The sequence below is a fragment of the Epinephelus moara genome, chromosome 21 (genome assembly GCF_006386435.1).
Source record: "Epinephelus moara isolate mb chromosome 21, YSFRI_EMoa_1.0, whole genome shotgun sequence".
Taxonomy (NCBI): Eukaryota; Metazoa; Chordata; class Actinopteri; order Perciformes; family Serranidae; genus Epinephelus; species Epinephelus moara.
In genome coordinates, this window is record NC_065526.1 from 26,349,305 (window position 1) to 26,374,387 (window position 25,083).

Consider the following 25,083-nt stretch of genomic DNA (forward strand, 5'->3'; position numbering starts at 1 on the left):
TGAGGATTTGTGAAGTATTTTACATCTTCAACTACGTCTCTTCTCTTCAGTAATAATCAGTGTCTTATTTTCTGGTGTTGAAACAAGCTGTGAAGTTCTACAGGAGCCATCTTTCCTGCTAAAACTTTCTGAAATTACTTCATGAACATTGTCGTCTGCAACGAGCAAAAGCCTCTGAGAACAAAACATCTGTCGTTTTCTCTCCAGCGACGCTTCTGAACGCAGCTTTTTCATCAGAGCTACAACTGTCTGAGTTTCACTTAAAACGTGCAGAAATGTCAAAGCAGCTGATCAACTGATCGGTATTATTTTCTGCCTCCCTGTGTATGTGTGTGTGTGTGTTTGTGTGTGTGTGTGTGTGTGTGTGTATGGCCAGTTTAACTAACAACCAGCCCAGCAGTCAGCAGCTGCTCATTACTATCTTGCCTGTGTCTGTGTGTGCATTTTCAGCTGCTCCTAATGAGGTAGGCTCCACCATTGCTGAGGTGTGTGTGTATGTGTTGTGTGCACGTACCCATCATGAAGATGACCTTTGGTTTCCTCTGTTCTGTACAATAAACTGTCAGAGGAGAGAAAATCAGAGTTTAACATGCAGTGCAGATCAACACATGCAGCACATACGGCATACTGTACACACACACACACACACACACACACACGCACACACTCCTGAGGTCTGCTCTATTATTCCCCTCTTTTTATTACCATTTTATCAGCCAGCCTGTTTACAAGCTGTTCTTTAAATGATAAATTAATTGATATTATTAACATCATCAACTTTTTTAGATGAATTAGTAATACATTGTATATTAATGAGCCTCTTCGCTTATATAAACAAACTAGAACCAGACTTAAACGGCATCTTCTAGGCGGCTGTGGCTCACGAGGTTGAGCAGTTCTCTATAAATTAGAAGGTCGGTGGTTCAGTCCCTGGCCCCTGCAGTCTACATGTTGAAGTGTCCTTGGTGAAATATTGAATCCCAAGTGTGAATGTATGTGAATGTTAATCTAATGAGCAGCCACCAGTGTATGAATGGGTGAATGGTGCTTGTGCTGTAAAGCGCTTTGAGTGGTCACTGAGACTGTGAGTGTGCTTTATAAATGCAGTCCATTTACCATTTTTGAGCAATACCAACAGAGAGCCCCAGGGATGAGTCCAAGAACCAGGAAATGAGTTAGCATTTTATCACTCCAGTTCCCCCGTCTTGAAGTAAAGGGTTTCTTTTTTGTACAGGGCCTGAAATAAGGTCTGTGGTTAACACAAGCTGAGGAGACTTTCACGTTTTATTCTATGACATGAAATATGTCAGTAAATACCCCGCTTGTAAACTTTGAAGCTTTTACCTGTCTTAAACTAGGCGGTTGCTAACAAGTGGCTAATTGAGACTACAGCACGTCATCATACCAAACATGGCTTCAAGTCTTGTTATGGTGATGACGTTAAGTCATGTGACAGGTCTAGTGTAGTTCGTTCATAGCCTAACATTAGCTTTTTACTCCTGGCGATTGCATTTAAGCTTTGATTGTCACGAACAGGGGTTCATTCGTGAGGATTATCTTGCTGAATAAAACGTTTAGGTAAAATGTTTGATTGCAGCAGAGCTTATTTTCTGCAATGATGCTTACTTCCACGGCGGCCTACAAAACATTGTCATCCCTACAGCACTCTATGCGCTACTGTTTAGCACCAAACAGCAGACGAACACAGATAGTTAGCAACTAGCATTTAGCAGCCAAAGAGACAAATTAAAAAAATTAAAAACATTTTTAACAAACAACACATACACGTTTTGGACAAAGATCTCTTCAATTAACTTTTGACCTAGCATCACTATCACTTATAAAAAATTAAACTAATAGAAATCTGTATTATGAAGACTGAACAGACCCTTCTTGCTACCTTAAACATATCTTTGGCATCTCATTACTGCAATTTTGTTTGTCACTTCTTAACTGATGTACTTTAAATGCGAATGGGCTCTAAAATGGGGCTCAAGTCTTGGCTCAAGTCAGTCTTTGATTGGAAACTGTTTTACGGCAGGACAATCTGTTCTATACAGACCAAATCTACATCAATCTACATTGAATGACTATGGCTGCAATAGATTACTGTGTAAATTAAGGTTCTGGTTTTTAAGATATTATCCTGAATGCTAACTTTCAGTATTAATTTACAATGCTTCACCCACTACTAAGGCAAATGGTTACAACAATGCTTTATTTCTAAACCTTCATCTCAGTTAAAGTCTATTTGCTTATTCTGTTAATGTATTCAGAATTGAAACAGAAGTTTTGTCTTAATTATTCATATACAAAGTAAATGCAGTATGCCCTATATACTGAGTACCAGGGGCATGCACAGACATTTTGAATGGGCAGTGGCTCAGTTTTAAGTATGCATCCCCTCTGAATAATTTCTGCGTACTTACAGAATGTCATTTAAGCAATATCATTTGTCCTAATGAATGTTTTAATTATTTAGCTTTAATTTAGCTCACAGGTTCACCAACAGTTACCAACAGTGACAAGTCATTCGGTCTGATATAAACTGTTATCATATTGTTGAGCAGCTGTAACCTACTCAACTTAATCACTAAAAGAAATGAATGCCAACATTTACATCTTTAAACTGGGCCATGAACAGAAGTGCTCTCCCAATTAGCAGAAAATAAAACAGCAGTGGGAACAACAACAATTATGTCCGTAATGCAATAATAACATTTAATTATTCATTCAGTCCGGAGGGGGGAGAGTACAGAGGAGCAGGGACTCGATCGTCTTTATCCACTGTGTGTGACCTCATCCCTGTTTTTGCGGCTTTTCAAAAAGTAATGTACTTTATTGTAACAAAAAAAAAAAAAAAAGTGGACTGAAGGAAATTCATCAGAATTTAATTTGGAGACAAGTGAGGAGGAGAGTGAAGAGTTTGTCAATGAATTTTAAAAATATATTTCATATTATAAACATGGCTCTGGCAAATTTCACAGGGTTTGTTCTTCTTTAATCAGACAAGTGTCCTCCCTCTCCTCCCCTCCTCCTCTTCCTCCTCTTCCACCTCTCTGTCCTCTGCCTGCTCCAAGTTGATGTTAGCGTAGCGACAGCTAGCTGACAAGATAAACATCAGGTCCAACTGGCAACAGTGAATCAACAGACGAGCCCCTCTCCCCCTCCATTACACAATCAATACTGTTGATGCAGAGCAACGCTAATGAAAAAACACACACACACACACGCACATGCACGCACGCACGCACGCACGCACGCACGCACACACACACACACACACACTCAGGCACACGTGGCTACAGGGAGAAGTTCATTCAGCAATCTGATGAAGTACAGCTACATGACACACATGGCATTTACTAAGATGGAACTCTGTGTGTGTGTGTGTGTGTGTGTGTGTGTGTGTGTGAGAGAGATGAAATATTGAATGGAGTGTAGCTGCTGGTGTATAAAAGATAGCAGATGGGGATAAATATATGGTTGCTAATAAAAGCTTGGGTTGTATGGTGTGATGCAGCTCACAGAAGGACAGTAAGTGTGTTTGTGTGTTTGTCCTTTGTTTGTACAGACAAACAATCAAAATCAATCATGTCAGTCACTCACTTTCTGTGGTTCCTTCAGCATACCCAATTTCTTCCTCCTCTCTGACCTGTAAAGACAGAGACATTTGTGTTATATACTGTGTGTTTTCACTTCTCAAATGCATCTTTTTTCTTCTTAAGTTTCATCATGTTGTGTCATCTATGTGCTTTTGCCACATTCACCTATTGAAATTGCATTTGAACAAAAATTAACAGAAAAAATACATGAATCTACTTGATAATCCATTAACTGTTAAAAGTCAATTCTCCTTTAAAAACTTCCAAATGGTGAGAATTTTCTGATTTTCTCTCTCTCTCTCTCTCTCTCTTGAAGTGTTGGTTTGACAGAAGAAGTCTTATTTAATTCTCATTTCTTTTTCTTTCTTTCTTTCTTTTCTTTTTTTTTTTTTTTTTTTAACTTTTTTTGCTTTTATTATGTAGTGGCTGAGGGTAGAAGGGGAAGAGAGAGGGGGGACGACATGCAGCAAAGGGCCACAGGTCAGAATCAAACCTGTGCCACTGCTAGAACTCAGCTTACATGTGGCACATGCTCTACTAGGTGAGCTACCAGAGCACCTCATAAAAGAGGTAACCTCATAAAAGATTTTTTTCACTCACACTGGGCTTTAACAAATTATGATGGTAATGCCCACGCTTCAAATGTTATCATTCAACTGAATGGTTGTTATCAGTGGTTATCAGCTTCATAGATATGGGTTAAAAGGGCTTGTTGCACCAGCTAGTAGGTTTAGAAAGCTGGTATCAGCCCATGAAATTGCCATTATTATTTGTCATCAGGAGCATAGATGGCGACCTCTTGTAGCAATAGTAATTGTGATGGGAGCAAAGGAGGAAGTCAGGGGACAAAGAATAAAGCGAGTATATGGAGGAGGTCAAGGTGAGTGGATGGGTCAAACAAACACAGAACTTTGACCCAAGAGACAGCTGCTTGTGTCCCATGTGAAACCAAAACTCAGCGCTGACTTATTGTAACTAACTATGTCTCATTATACTACATAATGACCATACTCATTTTAATCCAAAGCATGTTCTTTTTTCTAAACCTAATCACATGGTTTTGGTGCCTTAACCTAAAAACTGTGACAGTTTTATCGGGCTCATAACGACCCTCTGAACCTACTAGTAGGTGTAGCAGCTGTCTTCTAACACATGTCTATGAGGTTGATAACCACTGATGACGCCTCTTCAATTTCATAGACGAAACAAATGATCCTTTAATTAAGAAGATAACTGGCAGATTAATCAATAATAAAATGAATGGCAGCTCTACTGGGCACGCAAAGATTTTATGTAAGTGACTCCTCATTGCTGTATATTTACTGTGGTGGTCAACAACAACAACAGCAAAAAAATAAGCAGGGTGACCCTAACTACAGACCAGTCTAAAACAGAGCTGCGAAACATATCAATGTTATATCGATATCGTGATAAGAGACAGGATATGGTGTTTTTTGGGATTTGGGATATCATGAAATTGGAAGTGTTTTTTTTCCCTGGTTTTAAAGGCAGCATTACAGTAAACTTTTTTATTATTTGCCTTTACCCACTTAGTCATTATATCCACATTACTGATGATTATTTATCAAAAAAAATTCACTGTGTAAATATTTTGTGAAAGCACCAATAGTCAACTTAATATTGCTGCAATATCGATATTGAGGTATTTGATCAAAAATATTGTAATATCTGATTGTCTCCAGGTCACCCAGCCCTGGTCTAAAATATCTTTGAAACTGTCCCCTGGCTTTGTGCATGGGGTCACTGGCATGTTGAAAAAGGAACGGACGTTCCTCTCACTGTTGTTTAGAATATAATTGCATCCTGTAGCAATAAGAGCAGAATCATAGGGTGTCCATATACTTTTGGCCAAGTAACACTGAAGAAGAGGCAAGAGGAAATCAAACAAGAGACACAAAGAAAAGGCTACAGTATTCTGCAGGAGAAAAACACAGTAAGGTCTCAGACTGAAAGTGAGAAAAGACAACAAGATGAAATGATTTTTGAGAGAATAAGAGTACTGAGTCAACCCTCTGTCTCCCTGGAGCGAACACATGGTCTGAGCCTGGAGGAGGACTGAACCTCTCAGCAGCCTCATACAGAGATACAAACACATGTCCAAGTCAAACCAGGGCAGAAAGAAATTACAGAAAGACATTTTCCACTTTAATCTGTTTTGAGAGGAAGTCTGATTCATTGGGTTCAAGCGCTATTAACTATTTCAGACATTTGAGACCATTTTTCTGAGAAAATTTCTCCCTCAAGTCTCATTGCTGCAGGTTTCCATGGTTATCCTCCTCAATTTTAGCCATCTGCACCATTCTGGAACAAATGACCTGCAAGTAACTCGAGTGCTGGCATTGTCAGACAATATCATGAATTCTTATGACCTGACAGTCTGGTGACACCAGAAACAGACAAACACACAAAAGTCTGCACAGCTCATACTGAGAATGATTATGATAACAGCGGGATCACTGTGGATCTTTGTGAAGCACAGAGGAGGATAATATTCAGAGCCATGTAAGAGATAAGAGCAGGAATCCATTTAGTCTTGCTGAGTGAGAAGCTCATTTTGTCCTGATTTAGCATGAGCTTTGTTTTTAATAAAGGGAGTCAAATCTTAATTAAGTTATTCAATATTCTGATCCCTGCAGTAATTTAAAACCGCTGTAATCAGTATTTTTATTTGAAAAGTGGATCAAATGACTGTGTGATGTAAAAGGAGTGACTCATAGACAGAATCCTGACCCAACTCTTTAAGTCGTCTTTAATGATGAACGTGTTAACAGTTGCTTATTCACTCATTCAGCATATACAGAGCAACATTTGATTTCATTTGGAGTCGTGCCTCTGGTCACCTGATGATTTTAAAGGGATACTTTGGGTATTCTAAAGCTGAGTTATGTGAGGTCTTAATCTATAGTCAGTGTATTACCTACAGTAGATGTAGGTCGGCATGTCCCTGTTTGGAGAAGCAGACAGACGTGCCAACACCTAAGCTCAGCATGTGCTGCTGTGGATGGGGGTTTGCAGCAAAATGTGTTTCAGCCACCGAATAAAAAGGCTTACCTAAAACATTAACATCAGTCTAAGTGGATTCTATATTGAGAATATTTTTACAGCTTCAACTTGCCGTCAGATAGCACCTTTCCTTTGGGCCTACATTTTCTCATCTGTCAAACATCCGTATTCCTATGCATAAGTGAAACAGTGCTGCAGGTCAGCTGTTTGGGCCAGACTTTCAGCGGTTTATGGAGGAGACAACAAATACAAAAATACCCAAAAACATTGTGATTATGTCAGTGACGAGGAAATGCCGTTCACTGTGGAGACAAAAGGGTAACTTTGTGAACCAGAGTACAGAGAACAAATTTTGCAGAGGAAGACCGAACAGGCGGAAAGAGGGAGATAATTATGAATACTGAAGTTCCAAAGTTGAGAAAATTTGGTGCCAAAGGAAAGGGCTATCTGATGAAAAGGAAAGTGGTGAAAGTATTCTCAATATACCGTCCACTTTAAGTGATTTTAAGTGGCTAAAATATGTTCTGCTACAAACTCCCATAGACAGCAGTGCATTGCTTAGCGTCATCTACCGTAAGCAATACACTGACTATAGATAAGCACCTCATACAACCCCACTAAAAATCCGAACTATCCCTTTAAGGCAAATATTAACTGTCTTTTAGCTCTGTTTTTGGTCTCCACCAACTCTTGATGGTATCATCTGACTAAATGCTTGTTACTAACTGTCTGTCTGCTGTTTGGTGCTGAGCAGGTTGAGTACAGTGGGTTTAGAAGAGCTGCCTGCAACAATGCTAATGAGGGTCTGACCCAAACCAGTCAAGTAAAACCAAAACAAAAAGTTGACAGACGTCCCCAGAGGTGGTAGATAATTCTCTGTTGATTCATTACGAGTGACTTATTTCACAATTGACCTCCTGCAGTTTTAACTTACTCCTTAGAAATAATCATTTGTACCCTAATGTTGCTAATTGCTAAATTTGCTAATTACTCAGTTGCCCCCATTTACGTTCTTGTAGCCATTATGTTTTCCAGAAGCTTAAAGAGATATCTTTACCATCTGCAGTAGCAACAATCTGTTATCTCGATAAATATTAATGTGTACAGGATGTCAATCGTAATGTGCTGTTTAACAACCACCTGCCAAAATGACGTATATCCAGGTATTTAATAAGATAAATAAGATGACAATAAAACTATTAAATATAACAGAGCTACAGTGAGTGTCGAGGGGACAGAGACAAATGAGCAATATTCATTTAAATGCGTGGAGCAATTTGAGGATCCGAATGATTGAATAAAGGTAGCAAAATAATTACACTGAATGCATGATTCATTAATAATATGAATGAATGATTTGTAATTTGATTTGGGACAATTTGAGCAAACAATTTATCAAATATTTCCCTAATGGACTCTGCAGTTTAGTGCCGACTCATTTCTATTCAAATAAAGCAGAGAGGGTTCAAAATTAAAATGTAAATGAATCTTTTAAAAGGCAAACAGAAAATGATCAGTCATCCAAGCACCAAGTTGTAGGAGAATGGAGGGAATGTCCAAAAAAAATAGTTTCTTTAGTACAAACTTAGACAAAGTTGCATTATCTAACACAAATTTACAACCTCACAGTGTTTGTTGGCAGTGGAAACTACTCCAATTGTGTAAAACATTTACAAAAGTCTGACTAGGAACATGAAACAGGCATCTATTGTCTCTACTAGCCAGGTCTCTCAGGCATGCAACTATTAAAAGGAGTCCAAACAAGCCATTATGTGCTTCATCACCTCCATGTTTCCTTTCACTTCCCACCGAAAAGCAATTCAATGTGTGAAAATTGAGCATCCGACTTCACATTTGGGAGAAAAACATCTGATGTGCACATAAATGTAGCAAACATTTAGAAATACGGGTTGTTCTCGTTCTCAAACTGTGCCCGAGTAATTTCACTAAATTGTTTTTGCATTTTATGGAGCAACAAAATATCAACGTCCCAAAACTATATCAGGTGCAAGACGGCAAAAACAACATTGAGACAAAGGCACCTGCACGCTGAGTAGATAATAGATGCTCCTAAAAAAAGACATTATGTCTTCCTCAGATTTTTTTTGCCATATATGTGTACACATACAAGGAATTTAACTCTGGTTTTTCATTACTCTCAGCTAAAACAAGGACAACACAATGAAATCTGCATAGTGGTGCAGAGCACAAAGAGTGCTCGAGTAAATATGATTCATGTAACAGGTTGCTTCATATACGTGCGAACAAGAAGGTCTGTAGATGGACAGATTCAACCCAGATGAGAATCCCAGGTGGAGTCCTGTCATCAGTTACATAAACACGTACACATGAAATTTTAATAAGCAAAGGAGGTCAGGTGATGCAGTCACAGAGCGACAGTGCTGGAATTTAAAATGGGAGACAGCTGAATGTTTCCTGTTTCCTCAGTGTTGCTTTTTTAAAGCCACAAATGCCACATGTTTATTATTGTGACCATGACGACTAGCCTCCCCCCACCTTGATTCAGATCATGATGTTTCCCTAAACCTTCCCAAGTTCATTTTATACCTAAGCCTAAGCAAAGACTGGAGCCTATCCCAGCTGACATTGGGCGAGAGGCAGGGTACACTCTGGACAGGTCGCCAGACTATCACAGGGCTGACACATAGAGACAGACAACCATTCACACTCACATTCACACCTACGGGCAATTTAGAGTCACCAATTAACCTGCATGTCTTTGGACTGTGGGAGGAAGCCGGAGTACCCGGAGAAAACCCACGCTGACACAGAGAGGACATGCAGGCTCCGCACAGAGGGGCTCCCTTACCCTGGGGTTCAAACCAGGAACCCTTTTGCTGTGAGGCAACAATGCTAACCACTGTACCACCATGCCACCCATTTAAGGCCCTTTTTACAATAAGTTTGATCCTCTAAATATAACATTATAATAAATTTACTTAAAAGATTTGGACACAAAATACAGTCATGGTCAATCAATAAAAAAAATGAACAATAAAAATATGAGTGTATATTAGTGCACGAGTAACACAATGTACTGTGGTTTTCCACCAGGGGTAGGTAGTTCCCATGAGTCCCCCCCAAAAAATGGAGAATAGTTTATTAATAAATTAATTTATTTTTACTATTTAATTTGCTATAGAAGTGAGTCTGATGTGACAAAGAGTTATAAGAGTGACTATCCTGATCAATGGTTTCACTTCCTCCACAGTTATTCAACTAACAATCAACTAATTAATCATGTTTGACAACCAAAATCTTTTCCGATGGAGGTTTTTGAAGTGAAATCTTATCAAATAGGGGTCCATGACCTAATATGTATCAATTTAGGGGGCCTTGTCATGAAAAGGGTTGAGAAGAAAACCACTGTGCTAAATGATTATCAGCCAAAAATGAAGCAGCTCAACAAGAAGAGGCTACACAAGATTACAAAAAAGTAAAAAAAAAAAACCAAAAAAAAAAAACTTTTTCAGTCCCAGAGAAGAATCAGTATTCAGGATATTTATCTAATAAATTCCTTTAAAGACTTCCACCCCTAGGTGAAGTGTCAGCAGTCTGAGTGCCGACTGAAGTGACGCTGTGTGAACTCCTCATTGCCTAAGCAATGAAACTGTCTTGTTTTTTGTATTCTATGGAGGTATTTACAAAAAGAGACGGCTGACTGTCAGTAAACGTCAGACAAACGTCAGCTCAGCATCATCTGCAAATGGATGACTGATTAAAAGCCCTCCTTTGACATTTCCATGTATTAGCAGCTCTTGACCTCCCATTGCTGTAAAGCTGACTTCTCTGCGATTTATACACGCGGCTGTTTGCAAAGCGCTCGGTGTGAAGTGGAGCTGCGGTTACATTCAGAGGAGGAGAACAGCAGAGACACAGAATAAAGTGAAGCAGAGCTCTGAGAGTGTTAAATAAATGCTGTCAGTGTGGGGGAGTCCTGGGTGCCAACGACGAGCCAGCTTGGCATGTGGGTACACCAACTGGTCTGATGACTCAGTTAGAGAGAGAGAGAGAGAAACAGAAGAAACACACGCAAAGCACGCATTGCTTACACGTGATGGAGACAAGATATGTATGTAAACACACGTACACAAGCACTCAGTAAAAAAAGACTGTTTTTCTTAATTCCTGGGAAGTTGATGTGTGTTTGTGATGGATGATGGCACATGTAACACACAGAGACATGTGTACGGTCATAAACACACACACACACACACACACACACACACACACACACACACACACACACTCCTACGCTAACATCCAGCAAACTTATCGCTGTATCCATGTTAGCAGCTCTGTGACACTGTAGTGCTCGTTACACACTAAGACACAGAGCTGCTGAACGAATGCTGGCAAGACATTTTTTTTTCTGTTGACATACTTAAATCCGGAACAAAGTGGTGGAACAACCAACATTTTCATCCTAAAAAAAATCTTTAATAAACTGTAGATTATATAACATGATGTTTTTACTAATCCAGTTAACTAAAATACCTGGAAAAATCATCCATGTACTTCATCACATTGATACAACTGTGATCCATGCAGTTTATACAACACTGTCCACAACAGTACAACCAGAGATGTTAAAGAATTAGCTGCTGTACCTCCTTGGTAGAAACGGATTAGTTAAATCTCTATCTCTATTTTTTTTACGGTACTGATTGCTTTCCTGTATACACATGAAAATAGTGGCCTTAATGTGGTGCTAATCGGATGGTCAGGGGCTAAATGGTTCCTCCATTTTCTCATCAAATATCATTAAAGTATAATGTGAAAAATTTGTACAGTTTTTTCCAGAGAGCGCCATTGATTGTGGAGTCACTGGATAATCAAAATTCCAAGTGTTAGTCTTCAGGAAACCACCGAAATCATCATGATCAAATTAAATCATTTTCTGCTTGACATAAAGAGCAAATTTAATTGTATTTTAGCTGTACTGGAGGAAGTATTCAGATCCTTCAGTAAAAGCGCTGATATCACACCGTACAAATACTCTGCAACAAGAAACGTCCAAAATACATGGGACTCAGTCGTGGCGTGACACTTCTGCAGCAGCATGCCTGCAGCAGAGCACATCCATCATAATCTGAAGCTGTTACACTAATCATGGAAGCTGTGCTGCACTGCACAACATTATTTTTACACGTCTGGTCTATTTATTTTTCTCTATGCATGGCTCCGCAGCCCTCTAACAGGTAAAACTAACATGTAACTGTGTAAAACCTGAGTACAATCTGTTTAAAATGATTGTATCAAAGACAATGTGATGTAGCAGAGCAACCTTGTGTGTGTTTTTACAGTTCACATTAAAACAATCAAATCAAATCAATGCATCCTATAGTTATAATGATCCAGTTAGTTAATTCAGTACCAGTTAATATAGCCTGTGCTTTCAAACCCAGCATAACCAACTGCATTATCACTTGATTGAACTCAATGCACTCACAGGGAAGCTGGCAGCAACCACACACTGCAAAGATGGAGTCTGTGTAGCAGGTAGAAAAGCCCCTACATGACATATTGCATCCATGCCCTACGTTTATTGGTCATATAAGTCCTTGGAAATGTGACATAAGTAAAAGTATGTTAAAATAATCAGTAAAATGTACTTAAAGTCTTAAAAGTTAAAGTCCTCAATGCAGGAAAATGTCCACTATGACTGTTGTACTATTAAATATTACATCATTAGATTATCATAACTCATGCATTAATTTGAAAGCAGCATCTTACTGTTGTAGTTGCTTGAGGTGGAGCTCATTTTTAACTCTTCTGTGTGGCACTGCAATTAATGAATTAATTTTTGTTATCTATTAATCTGCTGATTATTTTTTCCATTAATCAATGGATTGATCGTTTGATTTGTAGAAATTATGAAATTAGTGAGAACTGCCATCACGACTACCCAGAGATGCATTCAAATTATTGATTTTTTTTTCTGAAACTAATTAAATGGAAAAGCTGCAAATCCTCACATTTGTGAAGCTGCAACCATGAAATTAACAATTGTCAAAATAGTAAATCTTCTGTCACTTGCAGAGATAATGAATCATCTGACAACTATGAATTTCTAGATTACATAGAAAACCAACAGAACTGTTGTGGAGACTGATATCATTATGTCCAGAGGCCGCTCCTCTGTGTGGCTAAAAATCCCGCTGACCTCTAATGGAGCAGGATGATGACATTGTTGTTGGCAGCGGTACAATCTTCACTTCTGCGAACAATTCCTTTGTGTCAGACTCTCCTGGTGAGTCACCTGTGTGAGCTAATCAAATAAAGTGCGGCTGTCACCCTCAACTCATTATTTTCAAACCTCGGGACCACAATATCGAACTGTCACTTTTGTCAAAATGGGTGCAGAGACGCTCTGGTGGGCTGAAGAGTGCTCGTCATCATCAATCTAGGTGGCTTTCACAAAGTACAGCCCTCAATTGTTTATTTGGTGGTGGAATGTAACTAAGTATTTTCAATTTTATGCTACTTTCTGCATCTACCCCACTACATTTCAGAGGCAAACATTGTACCTTGCACTTTGTACTTGAGTCACTGAAATGAACCTTTAAACAGCAATATAGACTCAGAAAAGCACGGCTCATCCACATTAGGTGTTCTTTCATCAGGAAAAAATTAGAGGTGGTGAGAAGCAAGAAATAATTGGAGGAACATGTCCCTGAGATCTGACACCAGAAACCCAAAATAGCTGCTCTGCCCTTCTGTGGATGGGCACGCTAACAAAATTCATCTCCATCTCACATCCGAGGCCACAAATATGGGATGACAAGGCTGCACGGTGCCTTCGTTCCACTTCACAGACAAGAAGAGTGTCACTGCTTGCTCACAGGAAGTGCTGCACGGGGACGACGCCATCTTCGATGAGCCGGCTGCCGTTTCTGTTTTTTTTGGCTTTACTCTCCTTGTACTTCCTACAGGGATTATCAGCCCATGGTGTTGATAGACCAGGTGTTGTTCTGGCTCTAATTGCACCTCAATACTGATGAGTAGGTGACAGTGGTCAATAACTATCAATCAGCCTCACTTTAAGTCCACTTTTATGTGGCATGACTAAGAGAGAGAGAGAGAGAGAGCTTTTATTAGAGAGTCACAGCCGGCCATGAAGCCCAGGAGACACCCAGCAGGATGTTGTTGTGACAAAGCACCCGGCTGTGAGAGTAAATTTGTTTGTCATTAAACACTGTGACAGAACGGTGGACAATAGACAACACGTATCACTACCGTATAAGAGTATTAAAGTGAAGAGCTATAGCCTTTGATAAGTAGACTGTAGAGTAACTTCATATCATGCTACTGCAGCTGCTGGGTAACAATTTCTCTCAGGATACAATTCTGTTTGTGATGTTCATGGACAGGATCTCAAAGCGCAGCCGGGCATGGGAAGGGGTTCAGTTTGGTGACCTCAGAATTGTATCTCTGCTTTTTGCAGATGATGTGGTTCTATTGGCTTCACCACACCGTGACGTCCAGCATGCACTGAGGCAGTTTGCAGCCGAGTGTGAAGCAGTGGCCATGGTTCTGTGCTGGAAAACAGTGAATTGCCCCCCTCTGGGTTGGGAGGGAGTTACTGCCCCAAGTGAGGGAGTTCAAGTATCTTGGGGTCTTGTTCACAAGTAAGGGTAGAATCGAGCCTAAGATGGATCAGCTGCGACACACCGTCATGGTGAAGAGGGAGCTAAACCAGAAGGCAAAGCTTTTGATTTACTGGTCCATCTAAGTCCCAACCCTCACCTCTGGTCATGAGCTCTGGGTAATTATTGAAAGAATGAGGTTGTGGACACAAGTGGCTGAAATGAGTTTCCTCCGTGGGATGGCTGTGCTCAGCCTTAGAAGTAAGGAGTAAGGACCTTGTACATCCGGAGAGAGCTCAGAGTAGAGCCGCTGCTTCTTCAAGTCAAAAGGGATTAATTAAGGTGGTACAGGCATCCAATCAGGATGCCTCCTGGGCGCCTCCTGTTAGAAGTTTTTCGAGCACGTCCCACTGAACATGCTGGATGGATTACATATCTTGTCTGGCCTGGGCACACCTTGGGTCCCCTAGGAGGAGCTGGAAAGTGTTGCTAGGAACAGGGGAGTCTGGAATACTTTGCTCGGCTTGCTGCCACCACGACATGGTTTCAGATAAGTGGTTAAAAATGAATGGATGGATGGATGCTGCTTTTTCATATTGTGACATGTTAAAATGTCTTGTGTGGAAAAAAAGACCTATTCTAACATCAATCTTAAAAGAAAATCTATCAAGCAGTCCTTTAAAATGTGAAAAAGCTCCATTTTATAAACTTTCTAGATCAGTATAACCAAAGTGTGAACATGCATTATCCTGATCATTTTCACGCACAGAGTAATACTGATTTTAAATTGAATAAGACAAAGTACTAGTATGAGATCAGCATTTGGTTCCAGCTGAAATCCCACAATTACATAGAAATCCAACTCTATAATAAAGGGGAAAACAAAATGAAATATGTCCATCCATATAAAAGAGACAGGGATGGAGTGATCCGATGAGATTTGACAACATGAAATAACCCCTTAAACAGACCAGGTCTGGACATTAAAGTCTCACAGAAAGACAACAGGAGGAATGTGGTAGCCTAAAGTATCATATGTTTTATGGGTAAAGTATTACTTTAAGACACTCCACAGTCTCCCCTTAGGAACAAAAATACTTTCTTTGCCGGTTTTACTTCCACTCTCGCCCTGCTTTTGTTTTCTTCAAAAACATAAAATGACAAATTTTAGCTGTACCTATTCTCAGCTAACTGCGCTCAAAATTTCTAAGGGGTGTTAGTGTAAGTGTACTGGTGTATTGTGGTAGATGTATTTTATTGTGCCTCCAATGTTTATAGTGTATTGTGGTTTTATGATGAACACTGTAGACCCACATGTAAAAGCCCAACTCACGACAAGAGCTGAAAATTAGCAGTTGTTATAAACTCTCTGTGCAACACATCAGTCTCATACCCTGTGTTGGAACTGTCTTAAAGTGCGTCATCCCTATCAAATAAAGTAAATATAAATGCAAGTCTTTTCATAAACTGCACAACAGTGAAGTTGTTTCAAAGGCCGAATGACTCAGCGAGGTCCAGAGATGGAGAATATTGTTGTGTAATGCTTGGCGAGGATGCAGACGAGCATCATTCCTCCAAACAATCCTGGCGCTGAAATGAAGCTTCACCCTGACCTCTGTCTGATTTCCCATCCTCTGAGTGTCTAGAAACAATTTGCTCAGCTCTCTACCTCTGTCTCTTCAGCTTTTCTCCACTTCATCTCTCTAACTCAGGGCTTTCTTCTTTTCCTGGGAGTCCTGCTGCCCGGGGTGCTTTAATGATTCTCAGTTTTCTAACCAGACGTCGTTTTGCGGTACATATTTTCTCTTTCAGGAGCACACCTCTTCACATTCATACATTGATTTCACACAAGGGAGCTACTCCATTTACTTTTGGCTGCTCAGTTGTGGACAGTATTTTGCTCGCAGTAATTCAGAGGTAGCTGAGTTGAAAGCTCTCCTCTGCAAGATTTGCTATCTGTTTTTTTAATCTGAGTCAGTGAGTGATTTTATGGCTAAAGGCTGCTGAGGATAGTTGATGGATAAAGTTGCTGCTCTTGGGATCAAACTTTTTTTATAGTCAGAAACTATATCAGTTGTAATCCTCTACTTTGGCTGTTTTGGGTCTGTGGCTACATGCGTGTCTAAACAGGAAGTTAGAGTAATCTGAATAATCTAATGTCTGTTTCACTGCTAAAAAGACGGTCTTTTCACAAAACTGGGCTGTCAGTGCAGTAGAAAGATGCAAATACTGTTCAAATTGGTGCTATATGACCAAACAAAACAGAGGAAACGGCTGTACTTTTGCAATTTAATTGGCGTTTGGTCTGACTTTGGGGCAGCTCTCTCTTTATTTCTGCTTCTTCACTCTTTGTTCTGTAGTTCAAGCAACAGCATAAGAGTGAAACACGTCATCTGGTCCATCTCCATCTGTTTAATGGAGTGTGGTATCAATCCTTTATACTTAGAGGAATTATAAATAATCATTTAATGCTTTGTCAAGTCTTTTTTTAAATGTTCCTTGATCAGATCTGGTCCTTGATTAGATTCTATTTTAGTAAAGTTCTTGTATTTGTATTTCTGCCCACAGTATTTTAGGACAACATTAAACACAGCTGTATTAGAGATGTTTTCCAAAGGTATCGTAATCTTACCTCATCATACTTGCAGGCAACATCTGCCAGGCTGCTGGTTTCCCCCAGTAGACTGAGATCCAGCTCACTGGGACCTGAAGACAGAACAAAGAGAACAATAATCAAACTCTGAGTTTACTGTTAATTAACTTTAAATGACTCATTTCTTAAAGGAATTAGAACAAGTGTCTTTCTTTGAATTTTCAGTGTAAATAAAGATTTTTAAACACTTGCTTTAGTGACATTTGGACCTGTTCTTAAGAATGAATCTATAAATAAATAGAAGAATAAATTAATATGTGTTCTGTACTTTAAAAGTCTCACTCTGGCAACAGTGATCTTCAGTCATCTTTAAGACAATTCAGCTGCTGTCATGAGTGCCACATTTCATCAGTCAGGAAACGAGGGAGAGACAGACACTACAGTCAACAGATCAGTGGCCGTTCTAGCCTAAATGGTGTGTCGCCATTCTGTCTCCTTTGCAATTCTCCTCTGCTCTCTGTATCGCACACAGCGGAGTTCCACTCCAATGCACACACACGCACACACACACAAACACACAAAGACGTGCTCGCACTTACAGGTGAAAACACTAGAGCCCGAACCGACCCGAGTCCGACGCAGTTTGTTACTTGACATAGTTATTGTTATGGACAGTGTGTAACACGCTGCTCGCACAGCAGCGCAGCACAGCACTGTATGGAGCGAGGTGCCAATAGGCCATAGCACAACACAGCAGCATGTCAAGTGGGCCGAACCCTGCTCCTGCCGCCCCCCGCCCCGACACACACATTGTGACAAAGTGCCGCCCTGGGCAAACGCCTATTAGGCCCATATCAGCATCCGCTACTGCAACAGATATTTAGTTTTCAGTGATATCCATCTAAATATGCTACTGGACATTATCCAAGGCTGATTCTTCAGGTTTCCTTCCACACCTCACTAGCAGAAGGCCAAGGTCTGATCACATTATCCTGTTTAAGGTGTGTTCAAACATTGTTTATTTTATTGCGGCCTCGTGCCTACGACCGAATCACAGCCGTGACGATATCACAGTACAACATCGCGAGCTCGAGTGTGATATTGCTTAATTAGAGATATATGTATCGTTAGCTATGATGGATAAATTCCATTACAGTAGAAATATGCCTGTTTATGTTGCATTATCTCTTTACATACATACATAACAAACTTCCAGATGTAAACATGCAGCTGCACTTTGAGGAAAATAAAATATCCACAAGTTAGGGTCAATTTTGGCCCCTTGAACACCTGAATCTGAACTGGACCTGAACTTCCTGTTGTCAGAAAGCTGCAGAAGGTGATGTTGTGATAAAGTCTAACACATAGCATCTTCCGCCCCTTCCTCGGTGGAACTGGGTCGTGAATAACACTTCCCCTTGGCAGATTTCATTCCTGCGTGCCAGAGCCTCCTGAACAGAGAACTGGGTTAGATTGCAGCTTCAAACGTTGAGGCAGAATCCAGAGAGACAGTAGCTGTGCATTTCTTCCATGCATTATGTTAAAAAGCATCAGAGACTTAGAGAGAAAATCAGACCTGCGTCGTCACTGCAGACTTAAGAGTCAGCAGCATGTCAAAATACACAGGGGCTGAAGTGTGACAGGTATGACAGCGTGGCGGTTTTTGTTTTGCTGTTGAGGCCGGTGATGTCAGGTGGCTGAGGCTGCAGTCGTCAGCAACATCTCAGTTTGGTCAACATAATTACAGACTGAGGATTTACGAGGCTGCAGCAGAGTTTCCTCTCTCCTGGGGAAAACACACTGGAAGCAGCAGATGGAGAGGCAATTTCTTTTGAAGAGTTTGTCTCCACTACGGTGATCTATTTTTAAATTTCATTTGGTCTGTTTGTTTCCTGCAGCTTTTTCATATTGTTTTTAATATCAGCAGATTGATGCAATTTCACCTGATCTCTGAGACAGAGCCGTGCAGAGACCTTTGGAGGAGCAGGTGCTCAAAGTTAAAAAGGGGCAACAATATTTTTAAAGCACCAAAATTTACAGCATAACCTGGAGTTATAGTAACCAATATTCAAACAGAATGTGACATGGAGCCTTACAGCTACTTGCATCACACTATTGTTATCATACTGCTCCTGATAAAATCAGAGGAAAATTATAATAAATAAATAATAGGAAATTATAAATGTTGCAATGTCATTTGAGCTGACTTTCCCTTTAAATTTCTCAAAAACTCTACAGTAAAATCACATGAAATTTGACACAGACATAGTCAGGGTCATCCTAAACAGGAATCTTTTCAAGATTTGATACAACCTATGAAGGCTTGAAAAAAAGGACATTTCTAATATGAGGAAATAATGAATGTGTGTGTGTGTAATTTAAGGTGACTTGACCTTTATGTCTCTCGAGAACTGACCAATAAAACCACATGAACCTTTGTGTGGTCATAGTTAGGGTCATCCTTTCAGCTAACACAGGAAGGAAAGGTTTTATACCAGGTCAAAGATAATGATTTAATGAGATTTTAGCTTTGGAACTGTACCCTTTGTTATAACAGAATTTCATATAATGTGCAATATAATGTCATTTTACTTGGTATATTAAATGTGAGAAATTATTACTGAAATACGTTGTACTTTTTGGCCATTCCATTCACCTGTAACTTAAAAAACCAGCATACAAATCCATGCAGCAGCTGGCTTTACCAGGTGTTCTCGAATGACGTCTCACTTGACTGCAGTAAGAACCAGCAGTCAGCCACCACTCTTATACTTACGCTGCATAACGAATACACGATTGAAGGTGTGTAACGCTGTTACTATAAATATAACGTTATAATCCTGTGTGGCAACTATGGTCGCAACGGAGGGCACCTCACAGATGACCTTTCACCTGTCACAGGTAGAAGGCCATCATCATGTGACGTAAACTGACTGACAGCACTCAGGTCATTTTAGTTAAAGCTAAATTTTTATGAGATGTATAATGTTCTTTCTGAAAAGGGCCACAGGAAGGCTTTCACACAAAAAAAAAAGAAAAAAAAAAAAGGAAACTATAATTACAGCCCTGCAGCAAACACACACACGCACGCACACACACACACACACACACACACACACATACGCATACACAGAAGATCTATCCAATCAGCAGTTTCAAGGTAGACACCCAAGATTAGTGTCACCAGTTCAGTATCCGACCAAATGTTTCCCCTTCTGTTCCTGATGTGGTGTCGAGTAATTGCCAGAAAACTGTTCCATGCACAATATAATGATGTCACAGTGAATCTGAATATAAAATGTCATCACTTCATTATTTTATACTATCAGACATTTGTGTGAAGTTTTGTCATAATTAGCTAAAGAATTCTTGAGTTATGGCCAAAAACATGTCATGTGAGGTCACACTGACCTTTACTTTTGACCTTTGACCCCAGAATTGAAATCAGTTTATTCCTCAGTCCAAGTGGATGTTTGTGTCAAATTTAAAGAAATTCCCTAAAGGTTTTCTTGAGATACCGCTTTCACGGGAATGAGACATGAGGTCACATTGACCTTGACCTTTGACCACTGAAATCTAATCCGTACATTGTTGAATCCAAGTGAACATTTGTGCCAAGTTTAAAGAAATTCCTTCAAGCTGTTCTTGAGATATCGCATTCACAAGGATGGGATGGATGGACACACAACCCCAAAATATAATGCCTCGGGCCACGGCTATTGCCGACACAGAAGCATAAAAAAGCCTCGACAAAAGGGCACTTTGGACATCGCATGGTTAAGGGGCAGGTGCTCGAGCACCCTTAGCCTCCCTCTCTGCATATGCCTGCTCTGAGAAGATGCAAGGTTGAAGCTAAAGATTTCACATATGTGACCCAGATTGCTTATTTTCCTTATTTGTATATAAGAGTGTAAAATGGAGCTATTAAATTGCGCTCCACTTAGGGAGCTTTTCTTTATATTCCTGGGTGGAACACCCATTGTGAGGCTCCATTACAGGAAACATAGTTGACGAATGTTAAGATGTCTTGCCGCTCTTAAATGCATCTCAAAGTGCAGGTACATAACTGCTGCATGCAAATGGATTTTGTCTTTTAGATTCTGCAGGCTTTCTGCCTCTCATGTACACAGTGTTTCACAGTCTGTATTTCAGTGTTCTGTCATGAAGCAGACTGCTGTCGAGACTGTCAGGTGGCTGTCAAGTAGCATGAGACAATTTTGATGTCAAGAATCGCTGGAAACGCGAGCCTCTATCACATTAAGTGTCTGGCCTTTATCACCTATTGTAGACATTCCACAGAAAAGCTGTCAAACTGTTTTTTATGGACGATTTGTGGGTCAAATATCGTGTGATGATGATCTCCCATCCAAACTGTCACTGACTGTCCACTGACAGCTCTCTTTGCTGCTCACTGCTCTCCTTTCATCAGAACAACACTGAATCTAAACAGATTTCCTCCTCCTGAACTATTTCGAGGTGCCGTATGTGGTCCTGACAAGAAACCTCTTGAGTAAATCTGTTGTGGCACATCCACTCTGTACTGTTTTCTTCATCACAAAATTACCCTTTCTGAATAAACCACATTGCTCTTAAAAGAATGGAAAAAAAGGTTATTCATGTGGTTTGTCACAAATAGCCAATGTTCAAAATGTATTCCTCCCAGTTACTACGCAGTTTCCTGCTGTGCAGCAACTGTGCCCACAAAACAAGCCAAGTCAAGTTTATTTATAAAGACCAGAAGCACAAGTTGTTCCTAACGGGCTTTATAATCTGTACAGTTTAAGAGAACCTCTGCTCTGTAATGAGCAACCAACACCAGAGAGACCCTTTAAAAAATCTGGCAAAACCAGAAGCAACAAAAGAATGATCCTTCCACTGGCATGAACAACTTTTAATCAGTATGCTGTGAATGTATGCTGTGCTTTCATTTTGACAGACTTGCACTGAAGCTCACAGTAGTCTGCATGTTGCTGTGCCTGCTTTCTCAAAATTAAAAAAGGTCTGGCAAAAAAAAACAAAAACAAGGGTGGATAAACTGGTGCATGTTATAAAATGTGCATGATATGTAAATTCAATAATATCATCATTTCATATTCAACTCTTTGTTGTTCTGAATTACTCAACCAAGTGTTTCTGTCCTATTTCAGTCACTGCTGGTGTAAGTGTGTTAACTCCTTAGCCAGACTGTATTTTGCAGATTGTAGTAGCTACAGTTGAATTACCATACAGGTACCCTGCAGATGTTTCACACAGCCGTGTTGAGTTTGTATGAACAGCATAATGCAGTTTGACGAAAATTAAAAAGAGCAAATAGGAGCAGATCAGAATAGAAAGACGCTTCCCAGTCACAGACAAAAGGGTTTATAAATAACAGCCTTTCTCTGATATAAGCCTGCTTCAAATAAGCTACCACTGCAGCTCAGGTAAGTGAAGGCAACTATTTGAGATTTTACAGTAAGCTACTAAGTATAACAACAGCCTTGGAACAGAGCTGTAGCACACAGTATGTTCAGTGTGGTTCACTTTATGTCTAGATAAGTTCTCGGCCAAGAAATAGTCCGGTACATAGCCTCCTGTGAAATGTTGCATTGTTGTTTTGTGTAAATTCGTGAGCTTTAGAGGTGCTGGCAGGCTGATTTTGCTACCTTTGAACAGAGCTGGCTCCCTGTCTCCAGTCTTTATGCTAAGCTATCCGGCTGTTGGCTGAAGCCTTTGGTTTAACAGATAGATTTAAGAGTGGTATCAGTCTTCTCATCTAACTTTCTACAAGAAAACAAATATGTGTATTTCCTAAAAAACAATATAGAAGTATTCCTGCAAAGTAAAGGGATCTGTATCAAACTGTTAATTTATAATGATTCGATTTTTTAAAACTCTCCTGTATAAGTCTAAGAACTCATAGGCTACTGTTTGAGGATGATAAAGCCTCTGGGGATGAGGGCTAATATTTCAAGAGATTTGTCTGATGAAGGTCTGAAGGACCGACATGTTGCCTTGATGAAATAAAAATGACAATAATAAGCTCTCCTCTGTGTCTTCAAGATCACATCTCCTCCAAATTGTTTTTTTAAACATCACTTTTGGTACCGGCCCAGAATTTCATAATTCGAAATTTCATAAAAGCTAAATCGTCATCAGACAATAGCAGATGGGCGTTTCACCCAGCGCGTTTCACCTCGCATGCCTGGTCTCACTCTGAAGTTGTTAAAATCCAGGGCAGTGACTTGCAGCGTCAGAAACCAACGAAAAAAGGCATCCTTTAACATGGGCATGATACGTTATAGTTAAACAGCGCCAACAAGGACAAAAGTTAAGGTGGCAAAAGTCCGAGTGGGTGGGCGGGAAGGGTGGTGGACAAGTCCAACAAACATCGACTTTAACCCGAGAGAGCGGTGTTCACGTCCCGTAAGATTCTAAACCCAAACCCTGTTCTTTTTTCCAGAACCTAACCACATGCTTTTGTTGCCTAAACCCAACCATGTGTGTTTGTTGTTGACAAAAAAAAGTGGATTTGTGGTGTTGTACAGACGTAGTGCATTTATTCTGAAAGAGACTCTATGTAAATGGTAAATTTCCTGTGAAAACCGAAGTGTATTTTGAAAGAAGACAATGCATGTAACAGGCAGAACTTGACACAGCGTCCCAGATCGTCAACAACCAACACACCCAGGGTACCTTGCACGTTGTATGTAGGTGTGGAAAGTCCATGACCAAAATGTCAATATGTGATGAGGTCAGAGTGAGAATGTGTTGCCTCTCCACACAGACTGTTTACCTTGCATTCAAACGTGTCACCATCACGTGCCAGTAAACCATTGTGCAAAATATGCAAGAACTGGAAAACAACACAACTACAAAGTAAATACATTAACAGCCTCTTTTCCAACAGACTCCCTGGAAATAAAGAATCATTTAAAATGTGCGTGGAAACTGTGTGAGGCAGTGAGCAGCCTAAAAGATGTGGGAACTGTTGCAGGTTACACCTACACTTTATTATGATGAAAAATAATGACAGCTTTGCAGCCAAAACCAGGCAGATTTTGCCAGCTCTGCTCTGTTCCAACAGCAACATTTTTCCCTTTAACTCAAACCTTTATGATTTCTATCACTGTATGAGATACCTGCAGAAACACTCGCAGAGCTCCGACTGATCATATCTTTCAAACCAACATGAGTCGGCTTCAGTCAGGAATGTGGATCTGTCTGGCTCATTTTATAAAACGGTACATTATCAGGTTTTACATAACACATGTAGTCTCTATCTGATCGATCGAAGACCGGCTCTAACCTTGTTGATTCTGTATTTCTCACAAAGCGTGGCCAACCCTGCTTCACTGGTTGCTATGCCAACTCTCATGGTAACCAGGGAGCTGGTGGGTGATTTTTTTTTTTTCCTCTCTCTTGTTGTGCGTGTGTGTGGATTATTTTGGAGAAGCATTTCTACACTGTACACATGTAGCTCTTGAAAAGCAATAAATCCCCTGAAGATTTTCTTTGCCGTGTATTTTATCTATTGCATCATATTTCATCATCATTTGGCCCGTAGCTACTCTAAAGAATGCTTTTTACTACATCTTACATACAAATAAGTATACATGGAACACAGCCTAACATAATGTTTTCTTTATTTGTTATGACTTGGCCTGAACAAACCCCTCCCGCTGGGAACATTCATTTTCATCAAATGCTGTCGCCTCTCGTCGTAGCTGTGTAACATTTTCCTCACACAGTGATGGAAGAAGTGCTCAGATCTGTTACTTGAGTGCAGAAATACTCTGTTACAAGGAAAAATCCTGCTTTCACAAATTTCCTTTGTAACAGTGCAAAAGTATTAGCATCAGAATATATTTGTGCTTACTTAAAGTTAAAGTATTCATTATGCAGATGATGCATATGTGTCTAGATCACTTAGATGTTGAGCCTGGTTAAGGTAGTTACTTTATATATGTATATAAGTCAAGTCTGGGAGCAGCCAAATACTTTGTTATGTTATTTGTTGATTATATTATGTATTATTAATCTAAATCAACAAAGACACTAGTAACTAAAGTTGCAAGATAAATGTAGTGGAGTAAAAAGTAGAATATTTGCCTTTGAATTGTAGTGGAATAGGAGTATAACAGATAATGAAAATACTCAAGTACAGGTTCTTCAGAATTGTACTTGAGCATGTGAGTAAATGTACTTCCACCACTGTACTTACAGGACTGAGCAACTGTGTCTATAAATAGCATTCATATACGACAGCACT

The 25,083-nt window shown here is 39.9% G+C and overlaps 1 protein-coding gene across 1 annotated transcript in view; it reads right to left on the minus strand.

Annotated features, from left to right (window-relative positions):
- The window catches only part of ak5 (adenylate kinase 5), a 100,891-nt gene that overhangs the window by 30,232 nt on the left and 45,576 nt on the right, over positions 1–25,083 (minus strand). Inside the window, exons 8-10 of the mRNA XM_050033785.1 lie at positions 16,872–16,945; positions 3,610–3,655; positions 515–559 (exon numbers count right to left, since the gene is read on the minus strand). Of these exons, the coding sequence (XP_049889742.1) occupies positions 515–559; positions 3,610–3,655; positions 16,872–16,945 (165 nt within the window). The remainder of the gene's footprint in view (positions 1–514; positions 560–3,609; positions 3,656–16,871; positions 16,946–25,083) is intronic.